The 14527-nt window shown below is 34.1% G+C and overlaps 2 protein-coding genes across 2 annotated transcripts; both read left to right on the top strand.

The window, feature by feature from the left end:
• Positions 1 to 3456: 3456 nt before the first annotated feature.
• LOC126705482 (L-ascorbate peroxidase 3) lies at positions 3457 to 8139 on the top strand. The gene is made up of 9 exons (XM_050404514.1): positions 3457 to 3728; positions 4444 to 4568; positions 5465 to 5514; positions 5737 to 5802; positions 5885 to 5933; positions 6536 to 6618; positions 6710 to 6789; positions 6897 to 6999; positions 7698 to 8139. The coding sequence occupies exons 1-9, from the start codon at positions 3616 to 3618 to the stop codon at positions 7893 to 7895; spliced, it is 867 nt and encodes a 288-aa protein (XP_050260471.1). The 5' UTR covers positions 3457 to 3615; the 3' UTR covers positions 7896 to 8139.
• A 2697-nt stretch (positions 8140 to 10836) lies between these two features.
• On the top strand, positions 10837 to 12320 carry LOC126706061 (myb-related protein 308). Its single transcript, XM_050405320.1, has 2 exons — positions 10837 to 11382; positions 11650 to 12320. The coding sequence occupies exons 1-2, from the start codon at positions 11120 to 11122 to the stop codon at positions 12140 to 12142; spliced, it is 756 nt and encodes a 251-aa protein (XP_050261277.1). The 5' UTR covers positions 10837 to 11119; the 3' UTR covers positions 12143 to 12320.
• The last annotated feature ends 2207 nt before the right edge of the window (positions 12321 to 14527 follow it).

Raw genomic sequence — 14527 nt, 5'->3', positions numbered from 1 at the left:
AAAAGGGGCAAAAACGGTATAGGACCAGACTGGAAAGGAGACCTAAAATATCTTGGGAAAGCTGCCCTCATTACCCTTCCCAGATAAGACTCTGCATCCAGCAGAGCCGGATTCTTCGGCTTTATCAACCACCCCCAGTGATTCTGGGATTAGACTGACGGGACAAATATCAGTCTGGGAAAGGTTGACCCTACACGTGGACGAAGGACAGCGAGCGTCAGCGAGTATAAAAGAGAAAGTAAGTAATCTGGATGAGGGGCGGAAAAACAAGGGAGAAAAAACCAGGGGCTCCCATTCTACCTCCAGGAGAAAAACTCCATGGGTGAAAACCCCTTAACAATGTATGCACACCACATAAAAAAGAAAAACCCACCGCCGGATAACCGGAGGAAGACCTCAATCCTTCTCGGACTAAGTCCGAGGAGTCCAACCCCTCAGGATGTGACGCAATAGGGCTTAAATGTTCAAATCCAACTCCTTTTTTCTACATGAATTCCTCTAGAAACAAGATCGGACCATCGCCCCGTGATCAAAGGCAAGCCTTTCAAGTCCACTCTCTACAAATCATATTGTGAGGGATCTTTCACGAACGAGTCCAACATCATTATTGGGCCGTTAAAGAAATCGTGTCCCTACAATAAGCATTCTAGTCATCGTAATAACCTGTAATGGTAGTTCAAATGTCATATTTTCTAATTTACTTTATTCTTTATTTACAGCAATGTCATTGATATCAAAGTGATGCTAAATGTGGCTTTTGTCTTGCATAAGGAGGTGGCAGGATAAAATATAATAATAATATTGTGTGTGTAATTGCTTATATTTTTTATGGAATAATTAATGAGACCAAAGCCTTGTGGTTCAATGACACTATCGGGTCATTTCCATGGGAGAACTTGGCTTCGAATGCTCCCTCCCCACTTGTTGTAAGCAGAGAAAAAAGAACAATAACGGATGAGAATCTAAGTGACATTTATAGGAAATTTCGCTGGTAAAACATGGATGAGCAGCCCTAATTAGACAAAACTTTAAGAGTAGTAGCATAATGTAACAATTAAAGATAGAATTCTCAATTTTAAATATTACCACGAACTCTATGCTTTTATAATTTTTTTATTCATAGCATGAATAATGGCAGAAAGTTGTATAGTTGATCTTCTTGAATTTGAAGTAATAGTAACTACTCCTAAAACAGGAGACGGTTATGCTTAAAAATTTTTGGAAACTATTTAGTTGACTGCAGAAATATCATTCAGATGTGATAGGAAAAAAACTGAATAATGAATATTGCTTAAGAGGGAATGCATGTTTAGAAAATGAAGCATATGTTGTTATTTTTAAATTTTAAGGAATATTTATTGAAACCATTGTCAATACATGTTGCTAAGGCTTACGTCTTTGGAGTAACTAAATTATGGAAATCAAGGAATTAGCTTGATACTGCTTTTTTTTTTTTTTTTTTTTCTTTTTCTTGACTACTTGTTTAGCTTATCCCAAAATGACTGTTTTTCTTTTGTATTCTGAAGCTCATCAGAGAAACTGTAGAGGCTGAGAAGGAAAGGAAGAAGGAGAAGAGGAGGAGTATAAGCTGGTTGATTATTGGATTGCAACAGGAGTATAAGAAACATGATTATGGAACTGGAAACAAATGCTGAAGTAGACTTTGATTTCACTGTCAAGGATGCAAATGCTTTTGTAGACTAGCTAACTGGAGCCATTGTTTATGTAACCTCAGGTCATTCACCAAGAACCTCCACATTGACAGCTACCCTTATTAAATTTTAGTCCAGTCTTGTACATGAACTCATAAAACCAAAAGAAAAATACAATGCTGTTCATTGTCCTATGGTCTCTTTTTAACTCCGGATTTGAACTTATTATTGCAGTTATTTGTATTTTGCCATTACAATTTATATCTTTGCATCTGAGTTCAGTTACAACTCTAGGAAAAAAACACTATATCTCAAAGTTGTCAATTCCATTCCATTTTGTCCTTAGAACTATTTTTATATTGGTCTATTTCGGTGGTACACATAATTTTATAATATATTCAATTAATTTTTTTTTTTAGAAACAATATATTCAATTACATGGTTTTATAAATGTACCTAACAAATCATCACATACTTTTATAACATATTAAATTATCCATTCTAACACTGAATAAAACACATTTTTAAATATTACAATTACATAATAAGGAGTTATATATATATATATATATATATTGATAATCTAATAAGGAGTTTTATAATACCTATTACATAATAAGGAGTCCATTAATTTAGGATGAATCAAGAAGCAAACCAATTTTCAAATATAACGTCAAGAGATAAAAAGGTTTGTGATGAATCAAATTTCTTAAATTTGTCACATCCATAATGTTAAATCAGACAGTCAAAGTCAAATTTTATATTCAAAGAAAAAAAAAAGAGCAAGAGCTGCACACGGGCCAAACTCACTGTACCCAACTAGAATTTAGTGAAGATTGGATAGAGTTGAAATGTTACGTCCAGCGTTTTTTAGTGGGTCTCATGTATTATTTATAGGATTTGTAAGTATTTTTTTTAGTAAAAACAATTTTAAAATTAGGTCTCACAATACTATTCATACATTTAAAAATTATTTTACTATAATATTTTCAGTTTTCAGCAATAAGCGGTATCTAATTAATTAAAACGGATGGAACAAACTAGAATGGATTAGAATTTATGAGTGACTCATACCAATTAATTAACCGAAACAATTTTTTTTTGCAAATTTGGCCAAAACAAAATGGCATTTCATCTCTCATTATCTTATCTTGAATCTTGAAACATGGAAATCGCCACCTAATCTTAGGTCAACTTCCACTATTTTCTACCATTTTATTGATTGTTTAGTGATCTCTTTTTTTTGGGTTAAATTATAAATTTGACCTTTTAATTTTGTCTAAAATTTAATCAAATTTTATAACTTTTTGATTTATTAATTTCAGTCATATAACTTTTACTTTTATTCAATACAATCGTTTCGTCTAATTCCACCACAGCATGCCAATATGGGCTCGTTTGGTAAGAGATTTCTAGTAAAGTTGTTTAAGTTTAATAGAAATACGTATGGGTGAAAAAGTGTGAAAATATGTGTTGTGGTGTTTAAAGAGCAGTTTTCATTGTTCAAACACCCTTACCAAACGGAACCTAAGCATCCTAAAAACGACGTCGTTTTGGAAGTATAGAAAAGACTACATCGAAAACAAATGAAAGTTATGAGATTAAAAATCAATAAATCAGAAACTATAATATCATACTTAATTGAATTTTAGACAAAATTAAAAATATTGTTTATTATTTAGCTATTGTTTTGTTTCTTTCTTATGAGTATCTTTATATAATTTATTAAAAAAAAAAAGAAAAAAAAAAGAGACATGATATTGTTCATTGGCCTCTCTTGTCTTGACTTGGGTGAAAAATCGAAAAACGACTCTGCACCTTGGGTTTCGTTCCTATCCCAAAACGTAATTTGTGACTATAAATATAAACAATATTTGTGTATCTGAGTATTTTCATTTCCATTTTTTGTCTTTGAAAAGCTAAATTTAGTCTGAGACTCTGAGAGAGTGAGAGAGCTTCGAGGATGGCGTTACCCGTGGTTGACACAGAGTACCTGAAGGAGGTCGATAAGGCTCGTCGCGATCTCCGTGCGCTCATCGCCTCCAGAAACTGCGCTCCTATAATGCTCCGCTTAGCGTAATCTCTCTCTCTCTCTTTCTCTCTATTACTATACTTGTTTGTTTCTCGAGAAACTACGAGAAAAGAAAAGAAAAAAATGGAATATGTAATTTTGATTATCGTTTGTGTGTGTGTGTGTGTATGTTTTGTTTTCTCAGCGATTAGATTAAACGAACAGTTAATTCATGTCATTATGCTTGTGCTATGTTTGGATTAATATAAAATTATATCTAAATTAGTAATAAAAATAAGTCAATACTATAATTGAAATTGAATAATATACAGGAAATTTAAAAAAAAAAAAAAAAAATTTATTTCAAGTTACGCCATGAAAAACAGTGTGCGTGTCCAATTTTTTATTGACTAAAAAATTATAATTTATCATTGTTTAAAAGTAATGAAAATTTTAGTATTTAGTTTTAATCTGAGTAGTATTTTAAATTTCCTGATTTTTTTTAATGAAGTTTCACTTAGAGCAAATTTTGTTAGTAATTTTAATGTGTTAGTGTTAATAGCTACTTTTATTATATAGTATATGAAGTAAATGATATAATTCTTTTATATATATATATATGTGTGTGTGTGTGTGTGTGTGTGTGTGTGTGTGTGTATGTATGTATATATATTGCCTTTAATTGTTTGTACTTTTATGCAAATATTTGCATTTTGTAAGATTTTCTTTATTTATTGTATGGGTTTTTAAGTTTAGTTCTAATTTTGGGTTTCTTTGTAGGTGGCATGATGCGGGCACGTATGATGTGAACACGAAAACAGGTGGACCAAATGGGTCGATCAGGAGTGAGGAAGAGTATAAACATGGTTCTAACAATGGCTTAAAGAAAGCCATTGATTGGTGTGGTAAGATTTTCGATTTAATGCTTCTTCTGTGAGTTTTCCACTTAGAGATGCATGTATGTATTGATGGACTAATATTAAGCAGTGTTAAAAAGTAAGTGCTGTGTTGCCAGTTAAGAATTATATGTGACAGCACTCTGTAAGGCTTGGATTGGATGTTTGGTGCCTAATGTTTTTCATAGTGAAATCTGATTAAAGTATAGCTCTACTTAGAAAAAGTAGGCTTTCAAAAGTTGTACATAAGTAAATATGTTAAAAGCTGGAAGAAAAGGCTGATGGCAAATAGGCTCTTTATAGGAGGGGTGTCCAATTTATAAGAAGTTGGGGTTTCCTCATCTTTTGGTGATGGTTCTTCTTATAGCAAGCAAAGTTTGTAATGAAGGTGTTAGTAATGAGCTTGAGTTTAAACAAGGTTGAGTGGTTACTGCAAAAACTTTCTAAATACGTGTCTATTTTGTAAAGGTAATTAAGACTACAGCATGCGAAGAAATAAAATTTGTTGAACAAATCTGAATGGAATTGGTTTCATTCGATGTTATGGGGATATTATAGGAATTGTGGGGATTTTATAATTTACTTATAATGAATTGTATAGAATTCACAGAGTAGAACTTTGAATGATTGTGCATGTATAACATAAACATGAAATTTGCCAAGAGACTTGTGACTGGGGCATTGCTTGGCTCTCTTGGGGAGAAATCTGTGTTTGAATCCCGCACCCCCACTTGTTGCAAGCTAAAAAATATATATGTAAAGACTTAAAAAATAATTTGGCAATTTCGGAAAAAAATCTCAATGTGGCCCTTACTGTTAAATTTGTATTGAAAGTTGTCTTGGAAGATTGATCTTAAATTGGATTTTTACTTTTTATTTGACGGGTGTTCTCTTTCTGATGTCAGAGGAGGTGAAGTCTAGACATCCAAAGATTACATATGCCGACCTATACCAGGTGATTATGGTTTTGAAAAAGTCCTTGTGCCTAATTTATGAATTCCTCGATCTGTTCGAAAATCATAGGGTTTGACATAGTGTGGTTTATGTGATGAAGATTTCAAACAAGAGGCTAGAACAAGAGGAGCAAGAAACATGTTGCTTTGATAAATCATAACTGATTTGAGGTTTGTAAGTGTCAAGAGTAAACTGACTCGTGATCAATCACTTGTGTTTTCAGCTTGCTGGTGTTGTTGCAGTTGAGGTCACTGGAGGTCCAACCATTGACTTTGTTCCTGGCAGAAGGGTATGCTATTGTGGCATATTTTTAGAATATAGCTTATTACCATTATTATTCCTTGTCATTTACTGTTTTTCCTTTTTCTTAGGATTCAATTGTTTCTCCTAAGGAAGGGCGACTCCCAGATGCTAAACAAGGTAATCCGATGCTTAGTACTTATTAACTTCTAAATAAACAAAGCATTTATATGAAGAAAAACTTATGATTGTCTTGTTTTCTTTATGCGTCTTTAGTGACTTATAACTTCTAAACAGTTTGAATATGAAGGTTTTGGAGTTTTTTGGTTAGACCAGATCATATGGTTCTACTAACTTTATATGCTATATCTAGGCATTTTGTTCATTTGTTGTGCTGCATTTGGTTGAGTATATTGGGAACAGAGAGGAGAGCTTTAGGATTCTTTTGATTGCCATTCCAATGCTTAATGGTCTTTAAGTTAAATATTTTATTCTCTTTCCTCCTGTTTTCCCTGTTACAGTACAACTTTGTTTTTCCTTCTTTTGCACTAGTCTTTCTTCTGTTTATTTATTTATTTTTTTAATTCTAAAAAGCTACATGATGCATATTTTGATTGTGAGGTTATAATTTTCACATTTTTGCTTTGTTAAGTTGTGAGCTGCCATTGTTATGGCGGAAACCTTACAAGAAGTGTTTCATGTGTAGTGCTTCTGTGTATGATTTAATTTGGTTACACAAACCGCACTATGGAGTAAACTTTTCCCTGTGAATTTTGTGGTAGGTGCACCTCATCTCAGGGACATCTTTTATCGGATGGGTCTGTCTGACAAGGATATTGTTGCATTGTCAGGAGGCCACACTCTGGTAATTCTTTCTTCACTTTTTCATCTTTACATGGTTTTCTTTTGTAATAGGAACACATTTACACCCCATTTTGTATGCTCTGTTGTTACAGGGAAGGGCACATGCAGAGAGATCAGGTTTTGATGGCCCTTGGACCAAAGAACCTCTGAAGTTTGATAACTCATACTTTGTGTAAGACTTAAACTAGGGCTTGCAAATTGTTGTGTCTCTACCTTCTTAAAGACATTGTTGCGAGCCTTTGATTTTCAGCACCCATTCATAGTTATTCTTGATACCAGGGAACTTTTGAAGGGAGAATCAGAGGGGCTGTTACAACTTTCAACTGACAAGGCTTTATTGGATGATCCTGAGTTCCGTCCTTATGTTGAACTGTATGCAAAGGTAACATGGGCCTATTTCAGCCAAATGCCCAATACAAAATTGTTGCCTAGCTTTATACTTTATGGTTTAGTGTTTGGCATTATACAATATATTCCATGTCTTTGGAGTAATTAAGTATAGCTCATCCATGTGCTAGTAGAGACGGCAAACTCCAAATTCTGACCTGCCAACCTGCTTGAATTTTGGTTGATTCAAGTGGGGTTACAAATTAAATGCGCACCTTACCTTATTTTAGTGTAACCAACCTTGTACCACTTGTTGGGTATGGAGCAATACTCTCTGCTATGGCAGGCATGATACTGGTTCTACTCTAATTAATTTTTTCTTGAAAGGTACACGTTTTAGATACATATGAGTGTTTCTCGTTTTATGGGATTCACAGTTTGGTATTGGATTGTATTTTAAATAATAAATTTTTTCTTTGTATTAACTGCACTCACCCTGATCTAATCCTATAAATCAAATGGGTTAAACATGGCTCATTGGCAGCTACTATACTGCAATCAGCACCTCATAAGGAAGGCTGAGACATTCAAACCATGTGTAAATGAAATAGTTCATAGTTTGATATATGCAAATGTTTAAGTGACTAATGGTGCTAGCTTCTGTGCTTTCTTTTAACTAAGCTATCATTGCAACTTTATTTCTTATGTCCTTTGAATTTTTTATTTTTATTTTTAAAATTTGATCCATGTCAGGATGAGGATGCATTCTTTAGAGATTATGCAGAGTCACATAAGAAACTCTCAGAGCTAGGGTTTACTCCAAGGTCCTCTGGTTCCAAGGTAATTGCAAAGGATAGCACCGTACTGGTTCAAAGTGCTGTTGGAGTTGCAGTCGCTGCTGCTGTGGTGGTGTTGAGCTACTTCTATGAAATTCGTAAAAAAATGAAGTGAGCATGGCTTAGTTGATCTCTCTCAAATGTCACAAATATCATCCCTATGAATCAGTGGCTTTGAATTCATTTTTGCAACCAAACTGCTGCAATAGTTATTGTACTTATCTCTACTAATAACATGGGCCGGGGCCTTACTAAAAGCTTGGCCACTTTATGAACTAGTGGAAAGATACAGTGAACTTTCAGACCAATTTGAATTAAATATAAATGGAGGCTGACATATGAATTTTTATATTTAGTTAGATACTCTTGTTCGCTTCCTCTTGAATTGTTTTCTTTCTCATATTTTTTTTTGAGAATACCTGCATGCATGTGGGGTTTGAGCAAGAAAAGACAGTTTGCTGTGCCTGTACTCATATATGTACAAGGATTGTAACAAACAATTAGTTTTATCATTTATGGGAAAACTATTATAAGGATAATATCTAGGTATAGTTCTTCTGGTGGTGTGGTTGCATAAGTTTTGCAATTAAATTCAATCACTTAATAAATTTAATGACCTTGGAAGAAGGTAACACCTTTTGTGCCGCATTCATTAACGCAAGCACAGTTGAATTTAAGAAATTGTACCTAACTTTTGCCCAATATGAACTTTTGCCCAATATGAACTTTGTGGATGTGTGAACAAGTGCCTAACAGTGCCTACTGTCTTGGTGGAGTGTGGTAGGATCTTGTTAGTTCTAGTAATTATATTTTGAATTGGGTTGGAAAAGAAAAAGGGCACACTTGATGTTTTCTACCAACTCATCAAAAAAAGGAAAATTCAACAGTCTTTATCACATCATTACTGTCATCTAATAGGCCTATAATCAATCTGAGCAAACAATACCTGTGCTACTTTAACTCCAATTCTAACTGTACTTAGACCTTGTTTGCTTGGCAGAAATTGAAGACCTGAAAAACAAGCGAATGATGCTGGAAAGATCTGAATGGGGAGAGCAAGTAAATAATGGGTCAGACTTAGAGGGTGCCAAATTTTCAAGCTGTATCCATAATGTTGGTCGTTGAAAGAGAGTTAGAGCAATAGTTTTTGAGCCCCCACATGTGGAGGGCAGGCCAGAGAGGTAGGTATAAGGGGTTTTAGGACAGCCCCACAAGTCCTGTTCAAATACCTAAGCACATGACATTCAAATTTTCTTGCTGCGCTGTTTGTCACCGTACATTCAGATTATTGTTCTATCTTTAGCCATAACCTCTCAAGTTCCTTTGACAAGCCATGTAATTATAATTTTCATTCCCTTATTATTAATATATATTTTTCAGACTTTGATTTTCTTCTTCTGGATTGTCTTTGTGCATTTTGTAGGGAAGACTGGTTAGGATAGAGACCATTGTGCTAACAACTAGCATTAAATTGACCTAACTGATTGCGACGATAGGTACCGTCCGATTGAAACAGGAGAGTACAAGATGCCCACTTGCTTAATGTGCTTAGTTATATGATTAATCCTTCATTAAACATAAAGTTTTAACATCAAAAATTTGGAAGAATTTTTGCTTTCTTCTTCTTTATTTTTTATTTTTTATTTTTTATTTCTTTTGTAGCATCATAGATAGTTTTGAATATATATAGGGATAAAGTGATAAAAGATGAGTACTTTGTGGCCAGTGGGGGAGTGTAAGATCATAAATTTCTAAATAGTTCAACATCAAAGTGAGGCCAAAGTTGAACTCAGTGGTGCTAGGACAGTCAGAAAGGGTGAAAAAAGGTAGGTGAAATACACACCCAAATAACTACACAAGTGGACAACTCTCTCTATCTCTCTCTTGGAAAACAACCTCAGCCCATAAAAGCTCTTACCATCCACTTGATTTTCATGATGAGAGAGAGAGAGAGAGAGTCCATGTGTGGTGGTGGGTAACAAACAATATCAAATTGGGAGGGATTGAGATAACAACAAAAAGATGAATCAACCTCCTCATCCCTAAACCTTCCCTTGTGGTCTAAACTTGTACTACAAGGTTGGGGGCAAATAAAAAGAAAAAGTGGAAGGTGAACCAAAGCCCACATACAACCACAACCACACTCATTATCTTTTCCTATTCTTCCCTTTTCTTTCATCATCCTCCTGCCCCTTTTACCCAACCTCCAACTCTTCTAGAAGCCCCTCCCTTTCTCTCTCACTCTCTCTCATGCATGATAATGTACCAATAGAATAAAGAACCACAACTACCATCCCTATACTTTTGTGCACAAATATAGCAGAACCACTTTTACAATTTTTTCCAAAATCCCCACCACAACTAACCAACAAAAATTTTATAAACCACATATATATATATATATATATATATATCCTTACTATACCATGAACATGCCCATAAAATTTTAAAGTACAGACAGTCATACTGGCCAAGGACAAAAAAAATCTGCAAACAACTCACTATTAAGCATTAGGAGCATCTAGACAGTATAAAAACTTAAAAGAGTTAAGAAATTAAAAAAAAAAATGTTAATTAATCTCTATGCTTACTAATGAGTCACGAGTTATCAAGAATGTGCAATCTTATTAATAAACAGCTAAGTAGGGCCTATTAAGAATGAAAGGGGAAAGGGGTAATTGATCCAAAAAGATGGGATGTACCTTTAATTTCAACAAAATCCCTAGTGGCTGTTAGTTAGTTCCAACAACATGATAAAAAAAATCTAAGCTGTACATGTATTCTGGTACATATATATGTTGTCTAGTGAATTGGAGAAGTTTTTTAAGAGATTAGCAAAATAATTAGAAAATAATTCGGCTAAAGTTGTGCAGAGTTTAGACAGAGAGAAAAAGTTAAAGGCAGAGATCACACCTTGTCTTTCCCATACTTTAATATACCTTACTTTACACCTACCTGAAGGTTGCCCATAGTTAATGTTCCTTTAACTTATTGTATGATTGATGCTATTATCATCAAGAGAGACGCCACCAGCCACTCCCTCTAACCTGTCTCACCAACTCACATCTAGAAGCAATTAGAGTCACTTCCCTCTTCTCTCTCTCTCTCTCTCTCTCTCTCTCTTAGAGTCAAAAGCCTATAAAACCATACTAAAAAAGTTCTCACAAGGGCCGGCCTTAATGTTCCAGCAACACAAATAAAATAAACCATGTCCTTCATTTCCACCCCTTCTAAACAAAACAAAAAATCATTCCAAAGGGAGAGTTATATACTGCTATAGCATTAGCAACAGCAACAACCACAACTACTACAACTACTTCTACTTGTAATTCCAACTCAATGGGAAGGTCTCCTTGTTGTGAGAAAGCTCACACAAACAAAGGAGCATGGACTAAAGAAGAAGATGATCGTCTTATTGCTTATATCAGAGCTCATGGTGAAGGGTGTTGGCGCTCACTACCTAAAGCTGCTGGCCTTTTAAGATGTGGCAAAAGTTGCAGACTCCGTTGGATCAACTATCTCCGTCCTGACCTCAAGCGTGGCAACTTCACTGAAGAAGAAGACGAACTCATCATCAAACTCCATAGCCTTCTTGGGAACAAGTAAGTCCAACACACTCCCTTAGGCTTTCCTATTGTGAAAGTTGAATCTTTCTACTGTCACAACAAACCGGTATCAAAGTTTATGCTTTCAAAACACTTTCTGCCATGGACGTAGGCTGCTAATTGTGAAAGCGGAAGCTTCTACTGTCACAACAAACTGGTATCAAAGCTTCCGCTTTCACAACACTTTTTGTTGTGGACTTCTTAGCGTTGTAAGTTGTTAATATCTTTCAAACATTAATGGGGTTTCTTGAATTTTTGCCATAGGTGGTCTTTGATAGCTGGGAGATTACCAGGGAGAACTGATAATGAGATAAAGAACTATTGGAACACTCATATAAGAAGAAAGCTCTTGAACAGAGGGATAGACCCTGCAACTCACAGGCCAATGAATGAGGCTGCTGCTGCTGCAGCTCAGGTTGAAGCAACCACAATATCTTTTGCTGCTGTGAAAGAAGAAGAAAAAAGCACTAGTGGGTTTAGTGGGAAAGACACAAAAATCCCAGTTCAAGAAAAGTGTCCAGACTTGAACCTTGAGCTTAGAATTAGCCCTCCTAGCCACAACCAGAGTGAGCCATTGAAGAGTGGTGGGAGGGTTACTATATGTTTTTCTTGCAGCTTGGGTGTGCAGAATAGTAAGGAGTGCAGCTGCAGAAATGATAGTGTTGGTAGTAGTAGTAGTGATAGCAGTGCTACTGGTTATGATTTCTTGGGGTTGAATGGTGTTGTATTGGATTACAGAAGCTTGGAAATGAAATGAGATGGGGAACTGGGTTTGAAATTATGTAACACCAACAGATTAATGGAGAGAACTTGAGAAAGAGATTGGTATTAATTTGAATCTCTCTAAATTTCTCTTCGTTTTTCTTTTTTTCTCTAATTTGTATAATTAGTATTAATATTAAATAGCTATATAGTACTAGTACAGTTGATCATTATTGGTGAATGTCTTTCATTTATTGGTGTATTCAATGTTTTGGCCTTTCTTTCTTTTCTTTTTTTTTTTCTTTTTTTTTTTTTCAATTTTTACATTTTAGTTCATCAGTTAAAAGGAAAAAAAGCTCAAAGGGTTCATGTACTAAATTGTAACTATTGGTGCTACGGCAGATAGAGATAAAAGAGTTGTTGAAAATAATCTAGGATTGGGTTTTGAGTTTTATTTTTGGGAAAATATAAAATCATTTATTTCAACTATAATTAATTGTAAACTCTTATCCTTTTTTAAGATAGTCCAAAAGGCATGTTTCTCTTTGATATTATCTATCTTTTTTATAAGATTTTCTTTTTGATGAATCTTTTATTACAGAGTAATATTTTATTCATGTGATACAGATAAATTCAATTTCATGACCACTTTCCTTCCCCATTCTTTTCTTTTTCCCTCATTTCAGATTCTTCTGAGTTGTCTTTTTGGGGAAGAGGGTTGGATTTTTAATTTTAATGGATAAGTTGTGAGAGGAGGAGAGACCAGGAAAAGATGGAAAGGTGGGTAACCTATCCTTTCCAGTTTCCACTACACAATTTAAAGCAGAAATACACTACATAAAAAACGTGAAGAAACTAACAACTGTCCTTACTAGTAGTACCATCTTTCTACCAAACCTATAAGTTGTTACATTTATTATCTAAGCCATAAAACCCAACAAACCTGTAATTATATATGGCAAACCTCATAATCATTCAACCTATTGAGTATTCACACTTAAGCTCCTCCGAGAATTAATTTTCCATTTATAAATCTAAAGGTATATTCCAGTATCTTAGTTTCATGATTCTTTGTATAGGATTAAATTTTAGATCTCTTTTCCTTTCTTACGAGGAAATTTGACTTTTTCCAATAACGTAAAATGAGCATAGTTTCTTTTCCCTCCTCTCAAAGGAAATATTTGACGAGGACCATGCTAGTTCTTGAACATGTCACCACGCTACCAGGTGATTGTTGGTAAAATCTTGAGAATGGTCCAAAAGATTGGTTGGATACTAGTATTTTGGAATTAAGAGTGTCAAGAAGACCCCAAGTAAAGGTCTTATAGTTATAGGCGTTATAGTTATAGGCGTTTAGCCCCAAGCTACAAGCTACAAGAAAAGTACTAGCTCTCAAGGTGAGAAATTCTTATTTTTTTTTATACATTTGTTTATACATATAATTTCTAGGTTAGCTCAAACCATTAGAGTAGACTTAATTTAGTGGTATATTTTGACTAGTGAGAATAAATTTGGTTGTTCACATGGTCCTATAATTAGAGCACGATACCAATTTTTTAAATATTTCCCCTCTTAGTGGTTTTGCTTCGAGATATAAGTTAGTTAATTTGTAATGTTTGACTATAGGTTTACACTCTAAACTCTAAAGTATTGAATGCATTATCTTTTTTTTATTAGCTTGGTACCAACTACATGAAAGATGGAATGAAATTATTTGATCATGAGAAGTTGTTGATCAATGTTTTCAGGTGTTAGTGTGTATTTCATAGGTTGAAGAGGTAAAAAAAAATCGAATTAAAGGGTCGTCTTGGTAATATAAAGAGCCTAAAATTGAAATACCCAAAAAAAAAAAAAAAACTATGAATAAGCTACACAAAAATTGGATCTGAATGAAGTCTCATAGTGTTGACTTGATGTGCCTATATCATGTATATATATATATATATATATATATAAAAGATTAGTTCAAGAAATAATATTGGTGAGATAGTTGATGGAATCAAGCCAAAAGAAGAAGAAAATATAAAATAAACATTTCTTTTATGTTCTTTGTGTTACTGTCAGAAGAGATGAGCCAGACACATTTAATCTAATCATTCCAGAGTCTATGCCACACATGCCAAAAATGGTGCCAAAGAAATCAACATTTTTAACATTTAAAAACCTAATTAAACCTCTCCTGTTACAACGGTTGCAAACAGCTAGCCCAGAAATGTTGAAGTTTATTAAGGATTTAAAATTTGTTTAAAAACGTGCAAAAGTAAAAAAGAGAGGCAAATTTATACATTCTTTTTTGGAAAAAAGTATTTTGGAAGTAATAGGAATAGATGGCATAAATTATTAATTGGAAGTTTGCTTAGAAGTTATTTAATAATCAAATGAGGCTAAAAAAGTTTTCCATTTTAATATAAACACAAGTACCTTTCAAACAAAGTTTTCT

This window comes from Quercus robur, chromosome 11, assembly GCF_932294415.1.
Source record: "Quercus robur chromosome 11, dhQueRobu3.1, whole genome shotgun sequence".
Lineage (NCBI taxonomy): Eukaryota > Viridiplantae > Streptophyta > Magnoliopsida > Fagales > Fagaceae > Quercus > Quercus robur.
This window is presented reverse-complemented; position numbering and strand designations above follow the sequence as displayed.

Coding starts and splice junctions, on each gene's coding strand:
- LOC126706061 (XM_050405320.1), top strand. CDS start 11,120: ATGGGAAGGTCTCCTTGTTGTGAGAAAGCTCACACAAACAAAGGAGCA. Junction 11,383..11,649: donor CATAGCCTTCTTGGGAACAA/GTAAGTCCAACA, acceptor TTTTTGCCATAG/GTGGTCTTTGATAGCTGGGA.
- LOC126705482 (XM_050404514.1), top strand. CDS start 3,616: ATGGCGTTACCCGTGGTTGACACAGAGTACCTGAAGGAGGTCGATAAG. Junction 5,515..5,736: donor CATATGCCGACCTATACCAG/GTGATTATGGTT, acceptor TTGTGTTTTCAG/CTTGCTGGTGTTGTTGCAGT. Junction 6,790..6,896: donor TTTGATAACTCATACTTTGT/GTAAGACTTAAA, acceptor TCTTGATACCAG/GGAACTTTTGAAGGGAGAAT.